We start from the raw sequence: 26,318 nt of genomic DNA, 5'->3' as shown, positions 1-26,318 counted from the left end.
CCTGTTCACTCCCCTCAGGGTTAAGGGTAGGTGTTACAACTGTTGTCTTTTGAGAAACAACAGAGGTGGTTTTCTTTGTCTTTGATTTTGAAATTTTAGTTTTGGTGACCTTGGTAGGAATCTGTTGGGGCATTGTCACAGATTCCATGGGCACACTAGAAGATAAAGAAATAGAGGGGTTGGAAGAAGTAGGAGTTGTAGAAACAATTACCTCACTTACCTGAGGTGCATCCATGATTGGTAAATATACCAATGGTACACTGCTGTTGAGATCCATTCTCAATAAATCTGCAAGAACTCTTTTCTCTTGTGCCCAGCACTTGAGTTTGTTATTCTCATTGGTTATGACCAAACCTTCAGCAACATGGTTAGCCAATAACATAAAGAATCTAGCATAATAGATGTTATTAGGTCTATTAGCTTTGTTACCTAATCTAGTACCCAATTCTAGCATAACATAATTGCTAAAGTTTAAATACCTATCGGAAACAAGCATATAGAGCATATTAACAAGAGATGAAGTTATGGCATCAAAATTACTAATTTTCCCAGAGAAAACCTTGATAAAGGCATCCCCAAGAAAACTCCATTCTTTCCTAAGGCCTTTTCTTTTAATACTCCCTAAACTAGCAGAGTTAAGAGAATAACCTATGGAATCTAACATGCTGGATACATCATTATCAGTGTGTGGTGTCATGGCATTGTTCTCAGGAAATTTAAAACATGCTAGTAAATCATCACAGTTAACACAGTGATTTTTACCTTTGAGAGTGAAAGAGATGGTCATATCTATGGAGTTGAACTCAGCAGTTGTCCAAATCTCCTCAACTACTTCACAGTAAATCATTGGGGCTTCCAGCATTGCATAGCTAAGTTTACAGTTTTTGATGAAGTCCATCATTTTGTGATAATCTGAGTGGGCTTCATTCTTTGCTACCAAAGCTATGAAATTGTTCTTCTCATAGATGAACCCAGATTGAGACATAATTTTTACTACTGGTGCCATTGTTGTAAGTAGAAATTGCAGAGAATAACTTGAAGGTTGCAGAGAGAAAATGTTAAAAGCTTTAAAATTTCAAGAAAGTGTAAAGTAAAAATGAAAAATCAGAAGGGCTTTTATACTTTCTCAAATTAAAAAGCATAAATAAAAGATTAAACAATAAATATATGTAAGTGAGTTTCAGCCGTTTAAGAATAAACTGTAAGTATTCTAAAAACTACCTTTAAAACAAATACATACAGCTGTATGTTGGAGTTTGATGTAGATCTCACAGTTTCTTGTCTGCATTCTTTCTCATTTTCAGCTACCAAGGCAACTGAACCTCCTTTCTTTCTTCCCTTCTCCAATACCTCATCCTGTTCCAGCTCTAGTTCATAAGTCTTCAAGATTCCATATAATCTTTCAAGAGTGAAGTCCTTATAATCTTGAGAGTTTCTCAAGAAGACAGTCATGGGTTTCTATTCCTTTGGCAAGGATCTTAAAAATTTAAGATTTGAATCCTTCACCTGGTACACTCTACCATACAGCTTCAGTCCATTCAACAGCTTTTGGAATCTATTGAATGTGTCATTTAAAGATTCATTTTCTTCAAAATGAAAATACTCATACTGTTGAATGAGAAGCTGCATTTTGTTTTCTTTTACTTGTTCTGTACCTTCACACAGTAGATGAACTGTGTCCCAAACCTCTTTGGCAGTTGTGCAATTTATCACATTATCAAACATATCCTTGTCAAGACCATTAAACAAAATGTTCATAGCCTTCTTATCCTTGTGGACTTCTTCTGTGTCTTCCATTGTCCATTCTGCTCTAGGTTTTGGAATGGATTGACCAACAGCAATTGTGGCCGTAGCAACTGTGGCTACTTTGTGGGGAATGTGAGGACCATTCTCAATGCAGTTTACATAACCTTCATCTTGGGAGAGTAGATGAAGGTGCATTTTCACCTTCCAATGGTGATAACTGTCTTTGTCAAGAACTGGGATTTTTACTCCAATATCCTTCTTACTCATCTTTGTTAGTTACCAAGATCTTTAAACTCTTTGTTTGTCAAGAGCTTGCTCTGATACCAATTGTTATTCCTAGTGGACTAACAATGAGATTTACAGAAGGGGGGTTGAATGTAAATCTCAAAACTTTTTCAAGTTTTGAGCAGTTTTGAAGGCTTTGTGTTCAAGATAAACAAGTGAGTGAATTGCTTTAAGCTAATACAGATAGATATATATTCAAGCACTAATGTAAAGAACACAACAGACCTTAAAAACTTTTCTGGTGGATTGTTGTTCCACCAGAGATGGTATTTCAGAAAATCTGTGATTCAAGATGTTGATCACAGCTGCATCCTAGTACAAACTAGATAATTTTTCTCTCAAGATTTTTCTAAAAAGCACTGGAAAAATTCTCTTCTAATTACTAGCTGCTACTTGGTTTATATATCACCAAGTGTACAAGTGAAGACAAAGATAAAAATACAATAGTAAAATAAGTTCTCCACTTGTTTCTTCTCCATATCACTCAAGTACTTTGTTGACTATTGCCTCTTTGTACTAGAGTAGAACGGCTGCTTTTTCTGATGTTCCTGAAATTAGGCTTCCACATTTCAGTTATCTCTGTCAACCCACGTGCCTCTGTCTGCTGTTACAACTACCACTTATCAACTGCTATTTAACAGAACATCCGTTGAAGCCTTCATCCGTTGATGGCTTTATCCGTTGATATGTTAGCAGTTGAAGCTCTATCCATTGAAGCTTTAGAGACATCCGTTGAAGCTTTGTTTCTCATCCGTTGAAGGTCTTTAAGATATCCGTTGATACCACTTCATTTATACAAAATTACAAGGCATGAAATATTTACAATTGGCCTTCCTATTAGCATATCTTCTAGTAGTCAACATGACTTATATTTTCTCTCAACTTCTAAGAATTATATCTTAAATACAGAGACTGAAATGTGCTACAACACTAGACTTATTTCTAAGTAAAGCTGCACCATCAACGGATAGCCAAAGTGGTCTTATCCGTTGAGGCTACAAACACTAAACTTCTACTTAAGTGTTTTGTTAAACATATCATCAAACTAATGTACATATATTCCTTACAGCTGCAAATAAATTGGTTTATGGTAGCAAGGAACACGACCCGTCTTTTCTTGTTGGGAGGGTTTCTTTGAAAAAAGAAGTTAAGGAAAAGGCTGCAACTTCAACCACAGTTCAGGATGATCAGTATGTGGCAGAACTTACAGCAAAGATTCGTGCTCAGCTTGAAAAAGAGATGGACGAGAAATTAGACAGGAAAATTCAGGAGACGCTGAGAAAGTTGGCCAAGAAAAATCCTGAACTGAAAATTAACTTGCCAGATGACAATAACTCCAGTGATGGCAACTCCAGTGCAGAAGGCAACTCTATTGCAGAAGGCAACTCTAGTGCAGATGGAAACTCCAACTCCAGTGCCGATAATGATATTGATGTTTAAGCAGCTACTATACCTACTTATTTAAGTACTTTTGTGAACTTGATATGGTATTAAGTAGTTAATGGGAACTTAAGACGTAATTTGGAACTTTTATTTTGGGTTGCTTTTGGAACTTTGTAATATTAGAATGAATTTGTACCTTGGTTAAATTCTGAAGTTGATTGTATTTAATCCGAATTATGGCCCTTATTCTCACAATTTGGGGAGAGAAGACCCAAAATCTCACAGGTTGGATTAAATGGTCTTTTTATCACTCAAAAATGTTATTAAATATTGTGTTTATATTCGTTTACATATGTCAATGCTAGTGTAGTGGATGTGCGGTCCGTGTAAAAGCTCTGTGTACTTGCTGACCAAGGTTCAAATCCTCCTATCAAATGTATAAAGAAACTTGCTGAGATGAGTCAAGCTTCTGACATTTAACATAGATAGAGAAAAAGAGGGCCGCTTGGTTCTTTAAATCGATTGTGTTAGTTAAGGTCCAGGCTCTATGCTTGGCCACTATGTTGAGGAAATATTGGTTCTACCAAATGGTAGTTTGAACGCCCCTCGTGTTGTTGGATGTCTCGGTAACGCAAAATTAAACAATGTTTTCTGAATTATTTCATAAGAAATAAAATCACCTGTCATTATTAAACGCAAATAATAGATGCGTTTTTTGTTTGAATTGAAAAGGCAAAAAAAATATTGCGTTTTCAAGTGATAGAAAAGGCTATATTTCAGCGGGTGTGAGATTCAGAGCCTTTTTCCCCCAAATTGTGATACTAAGGGTCATTACCCATTTAATCCTTAATGGTATGTATTGATCAAGTCGTATCATTTCATTGGAAGTAGATTTAGGTTTTATTACATTTTCAAAATCAGAAAGTGTAACCAATATTACATTTTGGTATGTTCTTATTAAAAATATGAGAGAGTGTAATAGTAGATTACACGAATGTTTAAAAAAGGTGGTGTTACAATAGGCTATAAAAATGATACCAAAATAATTTAACTATTTTATAATCTTGTGTTACAATAGCTAATATGGTGTTGCAAAAAAGTATATTCCAACACATATTTAGGTGTTACTATAGGGTTATGTATGTTGCAACACAACAGTGGTTACATTTTCAACTTGTAACCATAGAAATAGAAAATATAACTATAGGTACTCTATTGTAACACAGTGAGAGGTGTTACCAAAATTTCAAAAAATGTAACCATAGACCCCTATTGTAACAGGCTCAAATCCAACACCCCCTTATTTTCAAAAAGTGTAAACATAACCAATAATTTGGCTTTAGGTAACATTTTTTGGTCATTTTAACACTTTTTTTTGGTGTTACTACAGGTCAAATATGGTGTATTGGTGGTTTCAAGAGAGGTACAATTGATAAAACCTTATTTTACATTATAAGGGTAAGGATCTGCTTTTGGTGCAAATCTATATTGATGATATAATCTTTGGTTCTACTAACAACAAACTGTGCAAGAAATTTTCTGATCTTATGAAGTCAAGGTATCAAATGAGCATGATGTGGGAATTGAGCTACTTTCTGGGATTGCAAGTTACAAACTGATGAGGGTATCTTTGTAAATCAGTCTAAGTATCCAAAGAATCTATTGACTAGATTCAACATGCAAGAAAGTACCACAGCTACAACTTCAATGGCCACAACTACAAAGTTGGATCTTGATCAAGGTAATGAAATTACATCACTACTTACAGAGGTGTGCTTGGTTCATTACTGTATCTAACTACAAATAGACAAGATAATATGTATGCAACCTGTTTGTGTGCAAGATTTTAGGTCAAGCCTAGAGAACTTCATTTGGTTGCTGTCAAAAGAATATTGTGATACTTGAAGGGAAATCAATCACTTGGTTTGTGGTATACAAGAGAATCAGATTTTAATCTGATAGGCCTTTCAGATGCTGATTTTACACGATCCAAAATTGACAGAAAAAGTACCTAAGATGGATGTCAGTATTTAGGTGGAAGACTTGTGACATGGCAAAGCAAGAAACAGAAATCTATCTCTACTTCTACAGCCGAAGTTGAGTATATTGCTGCAGGCAGCTGTTGTGCTCAGATTCTTTGGATGAGAAATCAGTTGTTGGACTATGGATTGTCTTATTCTAAAATTCATATTTACTGTTATAATCAAAGTGTCATTGTCTCGACAGGAAATCCAGTTCAACACTCTCTCACAAAACACATCAGTATCAGATATCACTTTATTATGGAACATGTCATGGAATGAACAATTGAACAGCACTTTGTTCCAACTGATCCACAAGTAGCTATATCCTCACCAAGCCATTACTAGAAGCAACTTTTTCCAAGCTCATATATGAACTTGGAATGATCAACCATGAAAAGAAGTAACCAGTCAAATCCTGATTGGACCAGTCAGATCCTGACATAGAAAGGTCGTATCATGACACACCATATCATGTCAAGGTGAGTCAAATCTGACATGGACAATCAGATCCTGACCAGGTAAGACAAATCCTGATAAGTTGAATCATGATGAGGTAATCAAATCCTGATAAGTTCAAATACTGATTGTAAGTATTTTATGATGTTGTACAATTATTTTTCTTAATTCATACTTTAATATATTTGAGAGTGATTTTTATGCTTAAATTGAGAGTCTTTTATAATTCAAAATAATGTGCTAAGGTATTTGCTAGTTTATAGGTGCAGTAACACACAACTATTCCTTAAAATACATGCACTGCTAACTAGTTTAACACATTATCTAGTCCACTAATAACTCCCATCCAATTAACTGTTTCCATGTGTAAGTTGTATTACTGTGTAGTTATATCTCTATCAGTTTTCTACAAACTAATCATATTCACGAGAGACACATTACACACAACTTGTTCACCTTCTTCCTTCTCTCTGCAAACCATTCAAACTCGAATTTTCTATGTGAAACCCTAATTTTAACAATGGAAAATGCTGATCCCATCTCAAAATCCGTCTCTACCAAATACATTCTCCATGACCGTACTTTTGCTGCCAATAATTTCAAAGCACCCTTGTCTTATGATGATATTCACTCTGATTTTTATATGATTCAAGATTTTCTAGCACAGAGTGATATTCGTATGCTTTAACCTCGCCTTCTCAAGTTTGGTTTAAGCAGATAATGCAAATTTGGACCACTGCGAGGACTGACTCCAACAAAGGGACTATTTTCTTCACACATGATGAAAAGGAGTATAAAATCACAGCAAATGTTGTGGAAAAAACATTCGTCTTCATCCATTAGGTGATAAAACTGTTGTTGTGATAAAACCGTTGTTGTGACACTATCGGTACTTTATTTGATTTCATCGAAAAAATAGGCCCTGTTCACCAAAGTTAGGGAGCTTTTCAGGACTAATATACGTTCACATATTAAATTTCGACACATACCCTGTCACATTATTTTATATTTTATAATTACTTTGGTACCATTTTTGTATTACTTAACGTTACTCTTAAAAATTAGTGATCATTGCAAGCTTCCGATTAAAAAAATTCACCATTGGCCGGTTAATTATAATGGGTACTCTCTCTGTTTGGGGCAGGTGAATGAGACGAATAGAGGATGCACACACGGAGTCTTTCCAATAAAAATAAATCTTTTTTCGACTAGCACATGAGTGTCAACCTCAATCATGTATTCGTATTATAATTTTCAATTATTATTTACCGAATAATAATGTATACTCCGTCCCAATTTACTTGTTTAAATTTAATTTTTATACATAATTTAAGATGTATTGATCATATAATTTTTTTAATTATTTTTTCAATTTTTTTGTAAATAAAATTATTCATTTTAAATTTTTATTTACAAAAAAAAAATTAAAATAAATAGTACATACTCCCTCCGTCCCAATTTATATGTCCTGTTTGATTTTTTGTGGTCAAATTGACTCAACTTTAACCATAAATTAAACATCAATCTTTCGTTATTTTGAAAAAACGAAGAATACGTATTAAAGTAGATTACGTGTACTTTCTAATAATATAATTTTTATAAGTTTTTTCGATTATATACTATATGAAATTTTCAGTCAAAATTTGGTCAAGTTGACCGTAAAAAGTCAAACAGGACAGATAAATTGGGATGGAAAAAGTTTTTATTTATAAGTCAGATTATGCAATTAGGCATGTAATTAAGAATGTGTCTTTGACTAAGGGGTCATTTGGCAAATCTGAATCATTTATATCTGAATTATTAATATATCTGAATGATATGAATGAATCAAAAATTTGAATGTTGAATGAATAAGATTATTTGGTATACATTTTCTTTTATGATTTCTGAATGATTAAATTTTGCAATTAATTATTAAATTAAGTATAAAAAAAGTACAAGATTTAAGAATCTATATATCATTGAAGGTGGGATGTAATTAAAATTTTAAATTATCAATAGAGTTTTATGCTCCTAGTTACGTTCTCACATTATATAAATCACCTAAGTAGACTCCACCAAGTAGGAATTTTTCTCGTATCAATATTTAAAAAATAATTTTAATTTGTTACGGATAATAAGTATATTAGAATAACATATATCAAGATATTTGATAATATAATTTTTTTTAAGTAAGTGAATAATCTTTATTAAATCAAAGAATTTAATTTATGGAATTTTTGTCTATTAATATTAAAACTATTTTTTATTACTCCTTCCGTCCTTCCCAAATGTTTACATTTGGGTTGGGCACGAAGTTTAAGATAAAGGATAAAATAGTGGAGGAAGGTTAAAAATACGAGTAAAGTAATGAGACCGATTAATATTATATGTATAAAGTTGGTACAGTGGAGAGAAGTAGTAAATGTATTTATTTTAAAAATTATAAGAACTTTAATATTTTTTTAAAAAAATTGAAATTTAAACAATTGGAAAGTAAATCCGAAAAAGTGTAAATAAATGGGAGGGATAAAGGGAGTATATATATAAATTTTAGTGCAACAAAATATAAGAATGAATGACAAAATAATAATCATTACTAAAATATAAAAAATTGAAAAGAAAGATTAAAGGGAGGGCAGGATTGAGAGCACATGAACCATTCGGATACAATTTTCCATATGGATAGTTAAGTGACCTATGAATGGTTCAAATGTGAATTTTTTTGAAACAAACAAACTGATAGCAAGAATCGGTCGGATTACCGTACATTCAGAATCATTCCTGGCCAAACAAATGGGGCCTAAGACACCGGTTCTCAGACTTGGGGCAATAGAATGTTTGTTTGTGTGAACTTTTTCGAGGAAGTAGTCAACCCTGCTGTAAGTATAACACACGAAAAACCGATACCCTATAATTTTACAAGTATCATTAATTCCTTGTTAATTGTAGCTGCTATATTACTGAGATTACTAATTTTTATACAGTAATAAAATTAATTTTATTAATATTGCATAGTAAAGTAGAAATTATTATTAATATTTGATAGGTTACAATATGCTATGAAATTTAAAAATTGTTTACGATTTTACAAACTTTTCAAAAGATTTGCATGAACTATTTAATTCTGAAATATTTAAAAATATTTAATATTAAATAATATGTTGAATTTAATTTAAATTGTACATTAGATTCTATTTCGATTTATATTTTATATTACTTTTCGGTTATATTTTATATTATAAATATTATTACAAAATTTAAAAACTTAATTTAGCAAGTTTTTTCGGGCTGTTAGATTTAGGGCATGGAATAGAATGTTAGTTGGTGTGAGCTTTTTAGTTGAATTAGTCAAGCCCGGAGTAAATAAACACGGAAAACCGACACTGTATAATTGCAGCTGCCATATTTCTCAGATGACTATTATTTTGCACTAATATAATTAAAATTATCAATATTGCACAATAAAGTAAAATTAGTTATTAATATTTGGTGGGTTAGAATTACATTTGTCAATTCAGATAACCGGTTCGGTTTCGGATAAGAGCAATGTCAGATCGAATCTATTTTCGGATTATGAGATATTTAAAGACCATTCGGATCGGATATTATTCGGTTCGGGTCTAATTCAGATTAAAATCGGATAAAATTCGAATTAAGATCGGACAAAATTCTGTTCTGAGTAAATTCGATTCAAATATTTTCGGATCATAACTTACTTATTTTTTTCAATTTTTGATATTTAAAAAAATATCTTTTTTATTTAATTTAGTATTTTTGATATAATATAATGTATTTTTACAAAAGAATATAATTAAATAAGTATGTTATCATAAACATAAAATTGTTTAAAACATAAATTTTGTTTATTTCAGGTCATATTCGGTTCGGTAATATATTATTCGGTTTTAGTCGGTTCGAAGTTATATTCAGATCTTGTATTTCGGAACATTTTTGGTTAAATTTTCGGTTTGGGTATTTTTCGTATCGGATAAAATCGGTTTTCAGATAATTATCGGATTGTATGATACCGATCTCGGATCGGATCTCGGTTTCATGAATTTCGATTTAGTTATTCGGATCCAGACCGATTTTGCCGGGTCTAGTTAGAATACAATGCTATTTTACTAAAATACTCCCTCTATTTCCTTTTAGTTGTCAATTTTAAAAAAAAAATATCCCTGTAGTCGTCCTTTTATCATATTTTTTCAAAGGCCTTTTCAAAATCTATATCCTTATATGTTGTATAAATACAAACAATTAATTTTCATTTAATACAATTAATAGCAATAAACAAAATAAAAAATAGAATCGTACTAATATTTTATGTGTTGTTTTTCACATACTAATAGGGGTAGGTATCTGCAGTCATCTGTACAAACTAAAATAATTTATACATGCAATAGGATCATTATCACTGATTAATTAGTAATGCAAATTGGTTTTTAACTAACTGTCTTTCTAATATGTACCAAAGGGCACACATTATTCACTAATCCAATAAAAATGAGCTCTTTTTATTGGTGGAATTGATGTGAATACAGGAGACATTAACATTTATTATTCAACCACCAATAAGAAGAGCACATTTATATGAGAGTTATTGAATATTGCAGAAAATCCTTTAACTAATAATTGACGAATGAAGTTGGTCATCTAAGAATTAAGGGTTGACTAGCTACCAAACATAAAACAAATAGAAACTTTACGAGTTGACACTTCAACTTGATAAACAAGTTATTAGTAATTCAGACAATAAGAGTTGACACATCCAGTTGCCCTGAATTATGTAGGTGGCCTGGGCTTATATCTGGTTCTATATATATGTACAATTTGATTCTTTAATATCATAAGCATTGAATAACTTACAAGACTGATCATAAGCGCTAGCGAGTCATCATGATGAATGTTATTATTAGTGTGCCGCAACATAACTGTGTAGCTTACCTCCGCCAATTTGTAGTATCACAGTACCGTGCTGCACCAGCACAAGCTCAAAACAGGGCACGCCAGTTCTTCAATGCCATGGATTTAGATGGCAATGGAGTCGTTGATTATCGCGAGTTCAGGAGTTTCTTCCATTCCCAAGGCTTTCGACACCAGACAAGCAGGAATTTGTTCACCATGTTGGACGGAAATGAAGATCGTGGTTTAGATTTTTGGGAAGTGATGACTCTTTACTACATACTCAAAAGTGGAATTCGCTACTATATCTGTAACAACTGTAATGCTTGCCGCCAACACCACCTCCGATCTTCAAGACAGGTTTGTTGACTCTAACATTTACATGTTAGCTACATAGGCTAACTTTGACAGGTTATTGTGTGTGTTAACTTGACATATATATATGGATTAATACAGCAAAGAGGTAATCAGATGCAAAGGTACCAACAACCAGTGTCAAATGCAATGGTTAGGTATCCTTCACAGCCAGCATCAAATTATCAAATGGTTCCCTGGAATAATAGAAGTACAAGGGTATGTCTCCAGACCTTATTATTTTGTGATAATATATATATATAAGCATAAATACATATATTTGGTTTCCAGCCAATTATTATTGCTTTCCAGACATAATGTTCTATTTTATTTCAGCCAAGGGACAATAGGATGCTGCGAACAGCGTTCAGGGCGCTTGAGTTCACATTAGGTGTGGCAAATCTAGTTGTCGGAGTCGCCAACTGTTCTATTATGTGACTGAACCTAGCTAGCTAGTTCAATGATCCAAGATTCTAAAGCTGTAGTCTCTTCTCTTATTGTCTTTCAGTGTTCATGTAACGTACTTCAATCTTGTACTTGTAATTATTCTGAACAAATTAAACTTGTCAAGTTTTCTCGATAAAATCGGACCTCTCTTCCAGGGCGGATGTTGTAGAACCAGAGTCATCTCCCACGGACTGATTTCTTATGTTCTTGTCAATTTTCATTATGTGCAAGAAACTGAAAGTAAAATGAAACGTTTTAGGATGAAAGGTTGAAGAAGTGAAAATATATGATACTCTTTTAGCATTCATACTTGATTACACTAATCGAATACTTGATTGACTGAATATTCAAAGTACACGCACAATAAAAGTTAGCAACAATTATACGGAAGGTGCCTAGAAAAGGAACACTGACTAAACCATTTTTTTCCCGTTAACATACACATTCTAAAACTAAATCAGATGGATGCCGCTGAGATGTTATTCTACATCAAATGCCGCCGCTGAACTTTCATATAATTATGAGACAAGTTTTTTATTACAAACCGATCTTATTATATTCTTCATATAATTATCTTCTTCTACATCAAATGCCGCTGAGCCTTCATATAATGGGTGTCCACTCACAAGCTACATTGTCTAATTAGGGCTGTTCATAGATTACATAACCCGCAAAACCCAACTCAACCCAACTCAACCCAACCCTAAAGTGAGCCATTTAAACCAAGTCATTTAAACCCATGGATTAGTTGAGTTATTTTTTACTTGGTTCGTTTATAATGTGTTGGATCAGATTTTATCTATTTGAAAACCTAAACCAACCCAACCCGGTTTTATTATTAAGCCCAGCTCATTTCAAATTTATTACACCCCGCCGCATTTGAGTTCCAATACATCCCTGGCAAAAAAACCTAAGAAAATATCTGTATGTTAATAATTTTAATATACAACTTATAATCATAGCAGTGACCGCCTTACTCCTCACCTTACAAATGCTTAAAACTATATAATTCATACAATCAATCTTGTAAAACTCCACCTGAAGAAACCTGAATAATAGAGCCGAACTAAATAATATACATATATGTCTGGAAATATTTAGAGAAGCAAACTTAAAAACGTTGCGAATAATTATCAACTAAAATAGCTAAAAATTATGTAATTCTATTTAAGATCCATGAGAATGTTTTGGTCTAATTTTACTTGTATATTCATACATATCTTTGGTTATATAATTATATTCGCATCCTTAATTTATATAACACAATAAATGTAGTTGCATATCGTTAAAATGATTATCATAATTTTATTTATTTCTCCTACAAAGATAAAATGTTCGGCATGCTGCTATCTTTCTTAGTTGTGTTTACAATGTGTGCTTACACGTGTAACATAATAATTCGAAGTCATTTCCCAATGCCAACCGTTGATAAAAAAAATGTGAAAAGACGCTTGCAACCCGATCAACCCAACCCTAACCAATCCAACCCATCACATAATTAGTAGGTTTGGGTTTTATTTATTTTTTGAGATTGATGTTTTAATATTTTTGTAACTTGTATTAAATAGGTTAGGTCGTTAAAATGATCAAACCGACCCAACCCAGTTAAAATGATCAAACCGACCCAACTCAGCCCATGTGCAGCTACATCTAATGACATAGTTTGTTATTTAATTTACAAAAGTTTTGCATCTAAATTGGCTTCATGTAGAATTATGAGACAAGAACTCAGGGTTCGGCTGTAAGGGGCAAGCCACAGCCGCTTTGACGTGATCTTCTAGTTTAGAGCGTACATGTACAAGTTCAAATAGTAACGCAATGTTTTTCTATTACAAATCCTAAACACAAAAACAATACAAGAAAGTTCTTGGAACTGCTTAGATCTAAATGCCTGTTTAAGTTAGAATAAGTACTGTGGGAATATTTATTTAAGGTATTTTCAATTTTGACATAATAAATAATTACTCTATAATTTCAAAATTCTACCATATGAAGCTTAAATGATTACTAGATAATACTAGTTTAATTACCAAATGATTCTTCATATCACACACAAAAACAGTACAAATCAATATGCCACAAAAAAGCAATGCAATGTTACTGCCAATGGGAACAACATTAAAACTAAAGTCAGTTTGCAAAACGGTACAGTAAACAAAAGAAAGTTTGTAACCAAAAATCTTCTAAAACAGAGATGTTCCCTTTCCCTTCTTGTCTCCACCAATCTCAAAATGCTTGCATCTCTGCAGACCAATAAGATAAAAATTAGCTAAAAACTAGTATACAAACTCAAATGAACCCCGAAGGGTACGTGACAATTCAAAAATGAAAAGCTAACCTTGATAGGATGCTGCGACACATGTTTGCAGCCCTGGCATTGCAGCCTCAACACAATCTTTTTGGTAGTTTTTGCCTGATAAAAGAGAAAAAAGGGATGAAGTAAGAGTCGGTGTCATGGAATCGGAAACCTTTAAGACTAATACATTAATTTAAGGAAAAACTGATAGTTACCTTCTTGTGGAAAACTGGCTTAGTTTGTCCACCATAACCAGACTGTTTGCGATCATAACGCCTCTTTCCTTGGGCAGCCAGGCTGTCCTTGCCTTTCTTATACTGTGTCACCTTGTGCAAGGTATGTTTCTTGCATTCCTTAGACTTGCAGTATGTCTTCTTTGTTTTTGGTACGTTCACCTTCAAGAGACAGAACAGCTCAATTTCAGTTTATAAATTCCATTCCTACTGTTCGAACATCCACCACTTAGGGTGTTAATTTGACTGTTTACATTTAACCACTTAATCTAACAACAATAATTTGTATCCACAACCAATTTGTCAAAGTGCAGAGACTCTTAGAGAAGGGCGTTGAAATGAATCTTAGAGAAATAAACCATGACATTAACCTATCAGAGTATTAAATTGACAACACATTTAACGTAATGTAGAAAAACCAGGATTAACAGCAAACAGAGCTTAAAAGAAGCAAAAAAAACTGCTAACCGTAAATTACAAATTACTTGTAGCATAGAATGATAGGATCCCCAACCATTTAAAAAATTGCTATACGTTTTACTAAAACAAGTAGTTTTGGTCAATTTGCTAAACAGAACTATCTTTTCTAAATATCCATGAATACTAATTTCAGTCTAAAAATAAACTCTTCAACTAAAAGTTAAATTTCGTTCCAACTCCGTGTACAAAATTTGTTTGTTTGTCCTCATAATCAAAGTTGAACTTGTACAAATGCCCAATCAATGACTACAAACCTAACAACAAACCCGAGAACAGTTTTCAATCACAACACCATAACTCGACAACAATATTACTATCCAAATTCCAGTTTACACTCGGTCGAACAAAATGAATCACATACCAAACAACCCATCTACTCTAAAACCAGAAAATGCCTACATTGTCCTACCTCAATTCTACACAAACAATTATAAAACATATATATTAAACTTCCCAATTTACGAAACAAGCTAAATAACAACTGAAGCCCTTATCAAAATAGACAACACCAATTTCCTAAACAATACATACACCATGTGAATAGAAATGCAAACTATAAAAAACAATTAAAAAATCAAAAACTATCTAAAAAATTATACATATGAAAAACCCATCAGAAATGGTTTGATTTAGATAGACATACATTCAATTTCATGAATTACAAGTAGATAATAACATAAGAAGATCATAAATTATATAATGACAAAACAAAAAAAACAAGATTTAATTACAGTTTAATTGAGAATAGATACATGAAGATGTAAAAGTATAGAAGAGAGAGTACCATGGCGTTAGAGAGATGAGAAGATGCAAGCAGCCAACAAGCACATAAAAGAGTATGTATATAACGATTAGGGTTTATTGTTTTTATTGGGCTTTTTACCTATGTAAGCATTGAGGATTTGGTCGGCCCAATCTAAAAGGACTGCACTCTCATGACCCAGAGTTTTAATCTATCCGTTAAACTTATCCAATTACTCTACATTTTTTTGAATAAGAATGGAAATATTAATTTGCAATTACAATTTCCGTTTGTCTAGTACGTCATCTAAAAACAATAGAAAAATCCTTTCTTAGCATGCACTAGAAAAATTCATACAATTTTAATACTTTTCTAATTATTTGACTTTGTTAGTAACTTGCATTTCTTATATTATTTGCAGTTATTATATTCTTTGGTCCGGATATATTTTGAAAGTTGATTTTAATATTAATTCGGTTGTAAATTTGAAAGGCAATTAATATAAATTTAAAATTAATATTTTTAAAATTTGAAATTAAGTTACAAAACAGGCTCATAATAGAGGTTACAAATGGTATTAGAGGGTTGAACTCCAACCACACCACCAATATTTTCTTGAAGGTATTTTTTTTAAATTAAAGTTAAAAAATTATATTTTTAAATATAACTTTGAAAATAATAATGTATTTCCAAAAATTATCCCAACACTTCTGTTCCCGTGCAATTCCCGAGCTGTGCTTGTACTAGTTGTAGCACTTACAGTGACAACTGATAACAAAAGTAGAAAGGGCAGAGGAGAGAGTTGAAGATTTGACTAGTGTTTGTCTGCTCTGACAGGCTCAGTTGAGGATGGATCGAAGAGAGACGATTAAAAAGGCAGAGAAACTGATGGAAATGAGCATGAAAGGTAACGACGCTTCTCACGATGCTGCTCACGTTTACAGAGTTCGAGACCTCGCCCTCTCTCTTGCTCTTGAAGAAGGCCTCTCTTCTTCTCCTCATTCCATGGAAATTGTATTCCCTCTCTTTCTCTCTCTCTCTCCCCCTCCCCCTCTCCCTCTCTCCCTCTCCCTCTCCCTCTCTCCCTCTCTCTTCCTCTCTCTCTCTCTCTCTCTCTCTCTCTCTCTCTCCCTCCCTCTCCCTCTCTCGCTTCTCTCCCTCCACCCCTTCTCAGAGACAAATGTGTAACTATTTTATATTATAAAAATAAGATCATGTTCAATAAACCCTTATATATAAGAGACTTATGTTTTGTTTGGTTGGGTAACATGTAATGAATGGAATTGAATGAAAGATATTTATGAAAAATAATTCAGGTAAAAGGGAAATTTGAAAAAATTGAGTGAGCCTAATTTTTTTATGACGACATTTGGGTAAAGAAGCGGGTTAGATACATGATGAGCATTAATTCTCGAATTGTGAAGTTTAGATTCTTATTTAGGATTTTAGAACTCAAATGGAGGAATGAGTTAAGAATTTTCAATGATGGAATGGGAGTCTTTGACGAGGCTCCATAATTGGATATGGAATTGCATTTTCAGTGAGGCTCTTCAAATTTTAATTTAGGAGCCTAACTAGCAATGCACTTTAAATTGGTGTTTCTACTTTAATAGTATAGTCTTTTCTTAAATCAGAAAATGAATACTTGAAGCTTTCTCAAACTTTCTTACTGCAGGTAGAGCTAGCTGCAATTCTTCATGATATAGGTGACTCCTATTGTCCTTGCGTGCCTGCTATTTTTCTACTAATTGAAGTCTTTTGAAATTTCGTGCTTTCTCATGCTCTAGTATATTTTGTCCATATCGTTTGTACAAGTTAAAAATAGAAAGTGATGGTCTTGTTTTTACAGTAAAATTAACATTTTATGTTTAATATGAGATTTCCGTAGCTGATCTTCCTGGCCATTATTGACAATGTTATTTAATGAATATGAATTGCAGGAGACTACAAGTATGCGAGGTTGGTCATTCGATTGATTTTTGTACTTATTCCCTGAATCAAGCGAAGAACTAATAGTAATAACAAATTCAAGTCAATATTGTTCTGAGCTTGATATTGTGTTACTTATTTTTCACATAGAGATCCATCAGATGACAAAATTGTTGAGACATTTCTCGTAGAGGAGGGCATAGAGAAGGAGAAACAGTTAAAGATCTTAGATATAATTCAACGAATGGGTAATAATTTTTCGGGTGCATCATGTTTTATTAGTTATTACTGTCTTACTGACCATTGAATTCTTTTTATTTTGATATTTGTACACTCACACAAACCTCGTCTTCAACAAGTTTAGAGTGAGAGAGATACAGGCCTTTGGTTCGATAAGTTATCTTAGTTTGAAGTTATATCATTTGTCCGAATTCTTCCTTTGGCTCTTGCAATTCTCGGTAGAACTTTTGCATGCGTGAACTTCTAAAGTCCGACTCTGATTAGGAAGGGGTTAAGTAAAGGTTCAGTGGAGACACTAATAGTGCATGTACATGATTAATTCTTTCAAATGACAAATTCCGAAAAAAAAGAAAATAACATAAGTTTCAATCCTTTACTTTTTTAGTTCTTATGATGTTTGGCAATAGTAAATTGATGATGCTACCTCTTGCTATCGAGTACCCTTGCAGCTAAAATTTTAAATGTCAATCACCGTCCTTTTCCTGTAATGCTTAATATAGATTCCACACTTTGTTTTGTCTTTGTGCTTCTAAATTTTAGTGTGAAGTGATGTTCGGAGGTTTCATATGAAATTTTTTTAACATGTCAACATAACCAGGAATCCTACTCTTTTCAGCCCTTTGAGGTGCAACTATCATGCTAACCTCCACCTTCCTGTCTTGCTCGCTTCTTTTATATAATTAATATATATTCATTATGGTTGCGTAAAATCTTATTAGTAGTAATCATTTGCCTTCAGGATTTAAAGATGAACTTCAAGGGCTTGGAGATGGTTGTTATTCACCAGAATTTAAGGTTGTTCAAGATGCTGATCGTCTTGATGCAATTGGCGCTATCGGTAATTCTTCTTTGCGTTTGTGTGTTGGTTTTTACATATGTTTCATTTTCCTGAGACTTGTTTTTCATGAACTTGTATGTGCTGATATATGTAGCAAGAGCTGAATATTCAACTCATTAATAAGATACAGGACTGTGGTAATTAATTCAATTTCTAGCTGTAGTTTCACCCTCGATCATCCTCTGTTCTTATGCTTGTTGTTTAAAGGAAAACGTCATATTTGTCATTTTTTTTGTGTTGCGAAGCCCTTAGACTCGTGTATGTTCATATGGATATATTGTGATCCATATGATACTTAGGGCCTGTTTGGCAACATAATATAAGTGGCTTATTAACTTATAAGCTTGTAAGTACTTATCGAGGAGTGTTTGTCGCCCTAACTTATAAGTCGAATTTTCAACTTATAAGCTGATAAGTTGAATGTTAGCAACGACGTACTTTTTCTCAACTTATTTTGATTTGTTTGCCTTTTCATTAACTTAAGTTTTAAAAAATAAATTTTAAAATGTTAATATAATCTAAAATTCACGAAATAAGATGATTATATTTAAAAAATTATTTATTTTTATTTATTTGAATAAAAAAATTTCTGACTTATAAGTAAAATTATCCAAACACTTATATAACTTATAAATATTTATCCACTTATCACTTATAAGTTACTTATTTATTTTAAGTCATAAGTTACTTATTTTAAGATTTCCCAAACGGGCCCTTACTGTTAGTTGTCTGTTATGGGGTGCAGATTTCATTTTGTTAATTTTCTTCAGGAATTGCTCGTTGCTTTACGTTTGGTGGTAGTAGGAACAGAGTACTGCATGACCCCAGCATACAGCCTCGATCTGATTTGTCGAAAGAGCAATACGTGAAGAAGGACGAACAAACGACTGTGAACCATTTTCATGAGAAGCTTCTTAAGCTCAAGGACTTGATGAAAACAGAGGTTAAATCATTTATTTGAGGGCTTCCTTTTTAACCCTTATTCTTTTAGAGGATTAGCATTTCCTTAAAAATGTTTGCTACAACTTTCTCTGTAAAATTGAGGCCTTCAAAATAATCAGACCTACTTTGACTTGGATATGAAAATTTCTAATTATTGATTGTGACGCTGACAGGCTGGGAAGAGAAGAGCTATGCAGAGGCACAAGTTCATGGAGAAGTTCCTCGAAGAATTCTACAAGGAATGGGATGGGAAGGCTTAAACATGATGATCAAAAACTGAACTAGACGGAAAAAAGAGAGGCAAATTCTCTTTCTACTTCTATACTTTGACCATATAATCCTTGTTAAATTAAATATGCAGACTATTTGATGTGCATATGTTTTCTTTTCTTGAGCATCAAAATATCTGGATGTTGTTCTTTCTTTTCACCTGATGACCTGAACATTCTTTCACCTGAATGCAACATGATCCCTTGCAGATAGATTGTCCAACTAAATTATATACTACTAACTTTTTCTGCCTTTGTTGTTGTAACGTATGCAAATTTGAAACTCAATAAATTATCAGCCTGGTAGAACCTATCAATTGGCGAATAAGGAGACTAAAAGCGGTAACTTTTTTTTGATAATTTGATTGCAAAATCAAGTTCCCTGATCACTGAAGCAAGACAGGAAGGAAAACAAGAAAAATATGATAGTTGGTGGATTAACAGTCCTATGAATATTATTTAACAATTGACATCCTGTTGCTAGTTACTATGTTTTAACTTTTTAGTAATTAGCTATAAAATTTGAAGAGAAGGAAAGAAAATAATTACAATTTAGAAGAACAAGTAAAGATTTAGGACTCCTATTTCCCTTTATATGATCATTATAAATATAACTAATTTAATAAAAAACAGATTATGAAGTACTCTCTTATTAGCATCAAAAGAAACAGCACACATATTTATTTGATAAATAACAAAGGCACGCACATCATAGCATGTAGCAGTTCTGCAGAGATGGAAACGCCAACACTAGAATTATGAAACAATTTATTGGCAGAAACACGGATGATATATCAGAGAGATATCCCTGAACCATGAAATTTTTCTTCTGTAATCTGATCCAACCTAGAAACCATATCTTCACTTAAATAATTTTTCCAATCTCCAACCACACCTTTCCTGAAATATGCACCATTACTCATTAGCTGCCTATTTTTTCCAGTGTTGTTAACCTCTAATTTACTCAGATGATCAAAACTACACAAACTTATGATTTGATCAACCAAGTAACGATTTTCTTCATCTGGGGAAAAGGGTTTCCCCAGAAAATGTGCAAGACGCCTTAGCTGAACCTGAGGTTCATTTTTCACATCGTCGTACTTCATAAACAACACCTTATGTGGGTTTTCCAAACTCTCTTTCCAATATGCCAAGATTTGATTCCAAACTGGTCCACCTGTGGTGATTCCTTTGCAGTACAAGTTAAATGCGTCTTCCAAAGAAATGGGAGAGGATCGCAGGTTCAACTTGTTGGCATAGTGGAAGTATGACACAAAGTTGTCTTTGATGTCCCTGCACAGGAAAACTATTTTGCAGTTTGATGTAGCATTGTCTGTTACGGATTTCGGAAGGCTAACTAATGCAGTATGTGTTGCAAAGATCCTAGTGCCACTGTCTGGGGAGTTGGAAATGGAGTCATATTCAGAAGGATTAACGAATTCGATAGAAGGAACGAGATTATGGGGTGTTTCATTAAGCAAAGGATGTTGAGGACTTGTAGGAGGGTAGACTTCACGGTTGATTAGAGCGTAGAGGATGGCTTTCATCCAGGTGGTTCCAGATTTAGGGCTAGTAGCTAGGAAAATGTCATTTTTGCGGGGTTGAAAATGCTTTTGAAAATTAAAAATGCCCGGCAATTGCTTTGAATAATACCAGAATCCTTGATATTGGTAGGCATAGGGTGCAAGTATACCTCTCTCTTTTGGAAAGGATGAAAGCATGTCCTCAACCTCTTCGTTGTTGGCTGCTTGGTTGTGATGAAGAGGTGGTGATGATTTTGACTCCATGAGTATTTACTTGGCCTATCTTGCTTGTTGATGTTATATTGGGTTATATGGAGAACCTTTAGGGAATGTTTGGATTGGGGGCTGGAGATTGTAAGGGAAAGGTTGGGTTGGCACGCTTTAAGCCACTATAAAATATAATTCTATAATTTATTTTTTAAATTTTTTTTGTATAAAAGTTTAGACATTATATTTTAATTTAGAAGAAAAATTATTTAAAACTTTTTAGGGAACCATACTTTACGGGAGCCTTAAAATGCGTGATGATCCCCCATCCCACAAAGTAAAGAATGCAGTGGGACGGAAGGATTAAATATTTTTAGATTTTTTTATGTAAGAGCAAGTTCAATGCTAAATGCAAAATAGCTATATTTATTGCTATAATATGGAACCAAAAGTGTTTTTTGGTGCTAAAATAAAAGTTGCACTCCAATGCTAGTTTCATAACTACTTTCAAATTTCCATAAATATTTTAACTTTTACCTAATTTAATATTATTTTGATAATTTGTGATATACAAGACAATAATTATTTAACTTTTCCTCTTCATATATAGTAATAGATGATGTGATAAGAGATGATGTGGTAAGGATCGTTGGTTTCACATATAGAATCAAGAATGCATATATTTATACTTACATCTAAGTATAGCACCCCTTCATAATTGAGTAATTTTATATTTGGTGCTCTAATATAGCAATTGAATCAAATATAGCGCTTTCAAAATAAAAGTCGTGTGAGAATTAGTTGAAAATGGGACCGGGATTCATTTTTGTCTGGCACAGTTCATTTAATTCCGGCCCACGTCTAATTAAATGATTGTACCAACACTAGGTGCCAATTCACTTGCCTCTCATCTTCTATCTTCCTTTTTACATCCACATGGTCTTTTGTCGGCAGTATGTCAATTGTCACGTTTCAAAATTATTTCTTCCCACTTCAACCAATATTCTTTGACAACTAATATCATTCCTTTAGATATTTTGAATATTTTTTGTCGACCAAGGGACAATTAAGGGCCTGTTTGGCGAGGGCTTATAAGTTACTTATTGACTTATAAGCCCGTAAGTACTTATCGAGTGCTGTTTGTGTACCTAACTTATAAGTCGGATTTTCAACTTATAAGCTGATAAGTTGAATGTTAGTAATGACGTACTTTTTCTCAACTTATTTTGATTTTTTACATTTTTATTAACTTTAATTTTAAAAAATATATTTTTAAATATTAATCTAATCTAAAATTTATGAAATAATATGATTATATTTAAAAATTATTTATTTTGATTTTTTAAATTAAAAAAAAATTATGACTTATAAGTGAAACTATCCAAACACTTACGTAACTTATAAATATTTATTTACTTATCACTTATAAATTACTTATTCATTTTAAGTCATAAGTTACTTATTTTAATATTTCCCAAACGGGCACTAAGAGTTTTTTCGAGTAACTTTTGATGTCAAATTTTTTATATTTTAAATTTAAGAGATCATTTGGATATAATTTCTTCGAGATACTCTAAACACTAAATTTTATAAATTTATCATTTTAATAGTTGTACACGGACAAACCTTTTTCAGCCATTACACAAGTTTTATAAGATTTTTTTTTAGCAATTTCGAATTCAATTTAATTATCACTTATCGAGCCAAAAACGTCACCCTCTCAGAAAAAAAAAATTTGAATAAAAAAGAATTATACAATGAAGAAATAGCTATAGAATTATAACATGCGTATCACAATCAGATTCTGATTTTGACAATAAAAGTCTCATCGGAATTGGTTGAGAATGGGATTGCATATGGGAGAGCAAAAAATCGAATTAAAACCGGAACCGAACCGAAACCAGGAAAAATCGGTTAAAATAGATCCGAAAAAAACCGATCCGAAACCGAAACTGAAAAGCAAAAAATTAAAACGATTTAAATGGCTCGGTTCCGGTAATATGTTACAACCGAACCGAACTGGTTACTAAAAATATAATAAAATATTATATATTTTGCCATTATAATTTATATGCTAATATGATATTTATGATTTTTTTTAATGCAAATCCTAGTGTTTCTAGTTAGTTTTTGATAGTTTATTTAGTGCATTTTAGCAGTCAGGTTATGAACTATGGAGATGAATTCAATTACATTTACATGAACCTGCCGTAGTTAATGATTCCAAGATACACGATTATCTTGTAATTTTTTTTTGCTAAATGATTATTTTGTAATTTATTTTAGTCAATTTGAAATTCTAACAATTTGTTTCGGAAATATTTAAATTTGCACTAATTGAGCATTATTTTTTTATTTAGCATAGATACCATTATCTTTTAATTTTTATATTTGTCGGTTTTGTAACCGAAACCGAACCAATTATAACCGAATTGGAGAATTTTAAAACGAAACTGAAACTGAATCTGAATCGGCGGTTACGGTTTTCAATTTCAGAAACCGAATATATATGGTTACGATTCCGATTTTATCCGAAAACCGAGCCGAACCGACCCATGCTCACCCAGTACTGCATATGCAATTATTTCCCCCCCCCACGACATTAACTCCTCTTTCTAGTTGAGGGTGGGGTTTTCATTTAATTACCAGGCTACATATAATTATAATGTGCCAGGACTTGGTATAATTATACAATATTATTTAACTAAAAATGAGAGTGGGTGCGGTTATAATTCATTTAATTACTAGCCTGCATCTAATTATAATGTCAGCAGGATTTCGGTATAATTATATTAACTAAAAATGACTGTATTTTTATGGCAAAAAAAAAATGACTGTATTTTCAAAAACGGACGAGTTTTAAAACGGCCGTCATAAAAGCTGTTATATTTAGCTTAAAATGATCGAGATCTGTTCTCACTATTGTTTAATTTGTTTCGATCTGATTGTTGATATTTGATCAGTGAAATCCTGTACACCTGTTTTCGGCGTAGTGGCAAATCGTTTATTTTGCGGGCCTATTTCACAAACCATTTCTAACAGAGAAAGCCCATCAAAGTAAATATAACTAGTTTAGTTAAATATTATTATAAAGTACTCTTTTATTAGCATCAAAGGAAACAGTTTACATATTTATTAGATAAATAATTAAACACAAGGCTGGCATATGCATCACTGCAAGAAAACAGGATAAAACCGACCGGACATAACCGACCGACGTCGATTTGTTCACCTTAAAACTAAACGACAACGTATCGATGACGTGACACACATAAAACCGACCATTTACTGGTGGTCGGTTTTACTGAAAAAAAGATACCGTTTTGCTGATGTGTCACTTTTAAAACCGACCACCTACATGTGGTCGGTTATATCCATAAATTTTGCAGGTTAAAACCGACCATATCTGGTGGTCTATTTTGTAAAATAATAAAAAAATAATTTAAAGTACAAAAAAATGTACCCGTTACAGAGAAAACGGTGTCGTTTTATTCTTCTGCCTAAAACGGACTGATGACGGTCGGTTTTAACATATTTTTTAAATTTTTTTTGTTATATCCCTCATTTCTTGATTTTGGCCAAAAAATTAAAAAGACACAAGTGATTGAGGATTGAAGTGGAGGAGTTTTAGAAAATTGTAAGGTATTTCCATATTTTGTAATTAATGTGTGTGTGTGTGTGTTTATGTTGGTGTATGTATTAAATGTTGTTGTATGTATTTAATTTTTTTTTATATAATGTTTGTTGTGAGAATTGAAGTTTGGTAGTAGATAATTTGTAAGTTAGTTTCATTTATTGTAATTATAGTGTGTGTGTGTGTGTGTTTTATGAAATACATGAATAATTATGAGATTAATGATAAATTATTTGTTAAATATGTTTTTTTTAATTTTAAAAAATATTATTGTAGATGGAAACCATTGATCGAAGTTGGATTGGTAATCAATTGCAAAGCGATAAAATTTCATTGACCCCGGAATATAGAATCGGTGTAGAAATTTTTTTAAAATTTGCTAGCAAAAATGGAATGGAAGATGGTACAATGAAGTGTCAGTGTAAATGTTGTAAAAATTTGAAGTGGTTAAAGATTGATGATGTTAGATTTCATTTGCTCGCTAAAGGGATGCTTGAGGATTATACCGTGTGGACGTCGCACGGTGAAAAAATAGGAAGAAAACGTAGTCGAACATCACATCACCGTTATTGTGTTCGGGAACCTTCCAGAGTAGAAGAACCGGTAGATTTGAATGCGATGTTACATGATTTAGCCGGTAAAAATTATCAATTTTATGAAACTACGGATACGGGAACTATGAATGTAGAAGAAGCTCCAAATGATAATGCTAAAAAATAGTACGAGGTTATTGTTGAAAATGGAGCACCTATTTATCCCGACAATACAAAGTACACAAGATTAAGCTTTTCCACCAAATTATTGGAATTCAAAAATAACTCGCATTGTAGTATTAAAGCTTTTGATAGTTTTCTTAAACTTCTTACGGATGTGTTACCAAAAAAACATACATTACCCAAAAGTTATTATGTAATGAAAAAAATTATGAAGGATTTGAGGGTTGAATATGAAAAAATTGATTTATGTTGAATATGAAAAAATTGATTTATGTGAGAATGATTGTATGTTATTTTATGGAGATGACAAGGATAAAGTTGTGTGTGATATATGTGGTGAAGATCGTTATCGGGATGTTTCTAGGAAAGATGGTAAAAAAATAGCAAAAAACATAAGACTCGGTCTTGCGACCGATGGTTTCAACCCTTTTGGCCCAACCGGGAAAAAAAAATAATAGTGTGTGGCCCGTGGTGATAGATGTCTACAATCTTCCACCATCGATGTGTATGAAAAAGCCATATGTTCATGATTGATATAGTTCCGGTTCCAAATAGTATTGAAAAAGATATTAACGTTTGTCTAAGGCCTCTTATCGATGAATTGGAGATATTGTGGAATACCGGGGTGAAGACATACGACCAATCTTTGAAACAAAATTTTACAATGAGAGCGGCTATTATGTTGACAAT

At 32.6% G+C, this 26,318-nt stretch overlaps 4 protein-coding genes across 4 annotated transcripts; 2 read left to right on the top strand and 2 right to left on the bottom strand.

Annotated features, from left to right (window-relative positions):
- Positions 1-10,637: 10,637 nt before the first annotated feature.
- On the top strand, positions 10,638-11,717 carry LOC141724479 (uncharacterized). The gene is made up of 3 exons (XM_074526641.1): positions 10,638-11,138; positions 11,235-11,351; positions 11,469-11,717. Exons 1-3 carry the CDS (start codon positions 10,773-10,775, stop codon positions 11,568-11,570), a joined length of 585 nt encoding a protein of 194 aa, XP_074382742.1. The 5' UTR covers positions 10,638-10,772; the 3' UTR covers positions 11,571-11,717.
- Positions 11,718-13,600: 1,883 nt separating this feature from the next.
- LOC141679242 (large ribosomal subunit protein eL42-like) lies at positions 13,601-15,528 on the bottom strand. The gene is made up of 4 exons (XM_074485748.1): positions 15,373-15,528; positions 14,091-14,270; positions 13,918-13,992; positions 13,601-13,822 (listed from the first exon to the last, which is right to left on the bottom strand). Exons 1-4 carry the CDS (start codon positions 15,373-15,375, stop codon positions 13,763-13,765), a joined length of 318 nt encoding a protein of 105 aa, XP_074341849.1. The 5' UTR covers positions 15,376-15,528; the 3' UTR covers positions 13,601-13,762.
- A 505-nt stretch (positions 15,529-16,033) lies between these two features.
- On the top strand, positions 16,034-19,801 carry LOC141679237 (uncharacterized). Its single transcript, XM_074485742.1, has 7 exons — positions 16,034-16,344; positions 17,006-17,036; positions 17,271-17,289; positions 17,410-17,507; positions 18,239-18,337; positions 19,108-19,280; positions 19,453-19,801. Exons 1-7 carry the CDS (start codon positions 16,180-16,182, stop codon positions 19,537-19,539), a joined length of 672 nt encoding a protein of 223 aa, XP_074341843.1. The 5' UTR covers positions 16,034-16,179; the 3' UTR covers positions 19,540-19,801.
- A 541-nt stretch (positions 19,802-20,342) lies between these two features.
- On the bottom strand, positions 20,343-21,335 carry LOC141717978 (cytosolic sulfotransferase 15-like). Its single transcript, XM_074520296.1, has one exon. It carries the CDS (start codon positions 21,333-21,335, stop codon positions 20,343-20,345), a length of 993 nt encoding a protein of 330 aa, XP_074376397.1.
- Between the last annotated feature and the right edge of the window lie 4,983 nt (positions 21,336-26,318).

The sequence above is a fragment of the Apium graveolens genome, chromosome 1, assembly GCF_009905375.1.
Source record: "Apium graveolens cultivar Ventura chromosome 1, ASM990537v1, whole genome shotgun sequence".
Classification (NCBI taxonomy): Eukaryota; Viridiplantae; Streptophyta; class Magnoliopsida; order Apiales; family Apiaceae; genus Apium; species Apium graveolens.
Note: the sequence above shows the minus strand (reverse complement) of the source record. Positions and strands in the feature narration are given on the sequence as shown.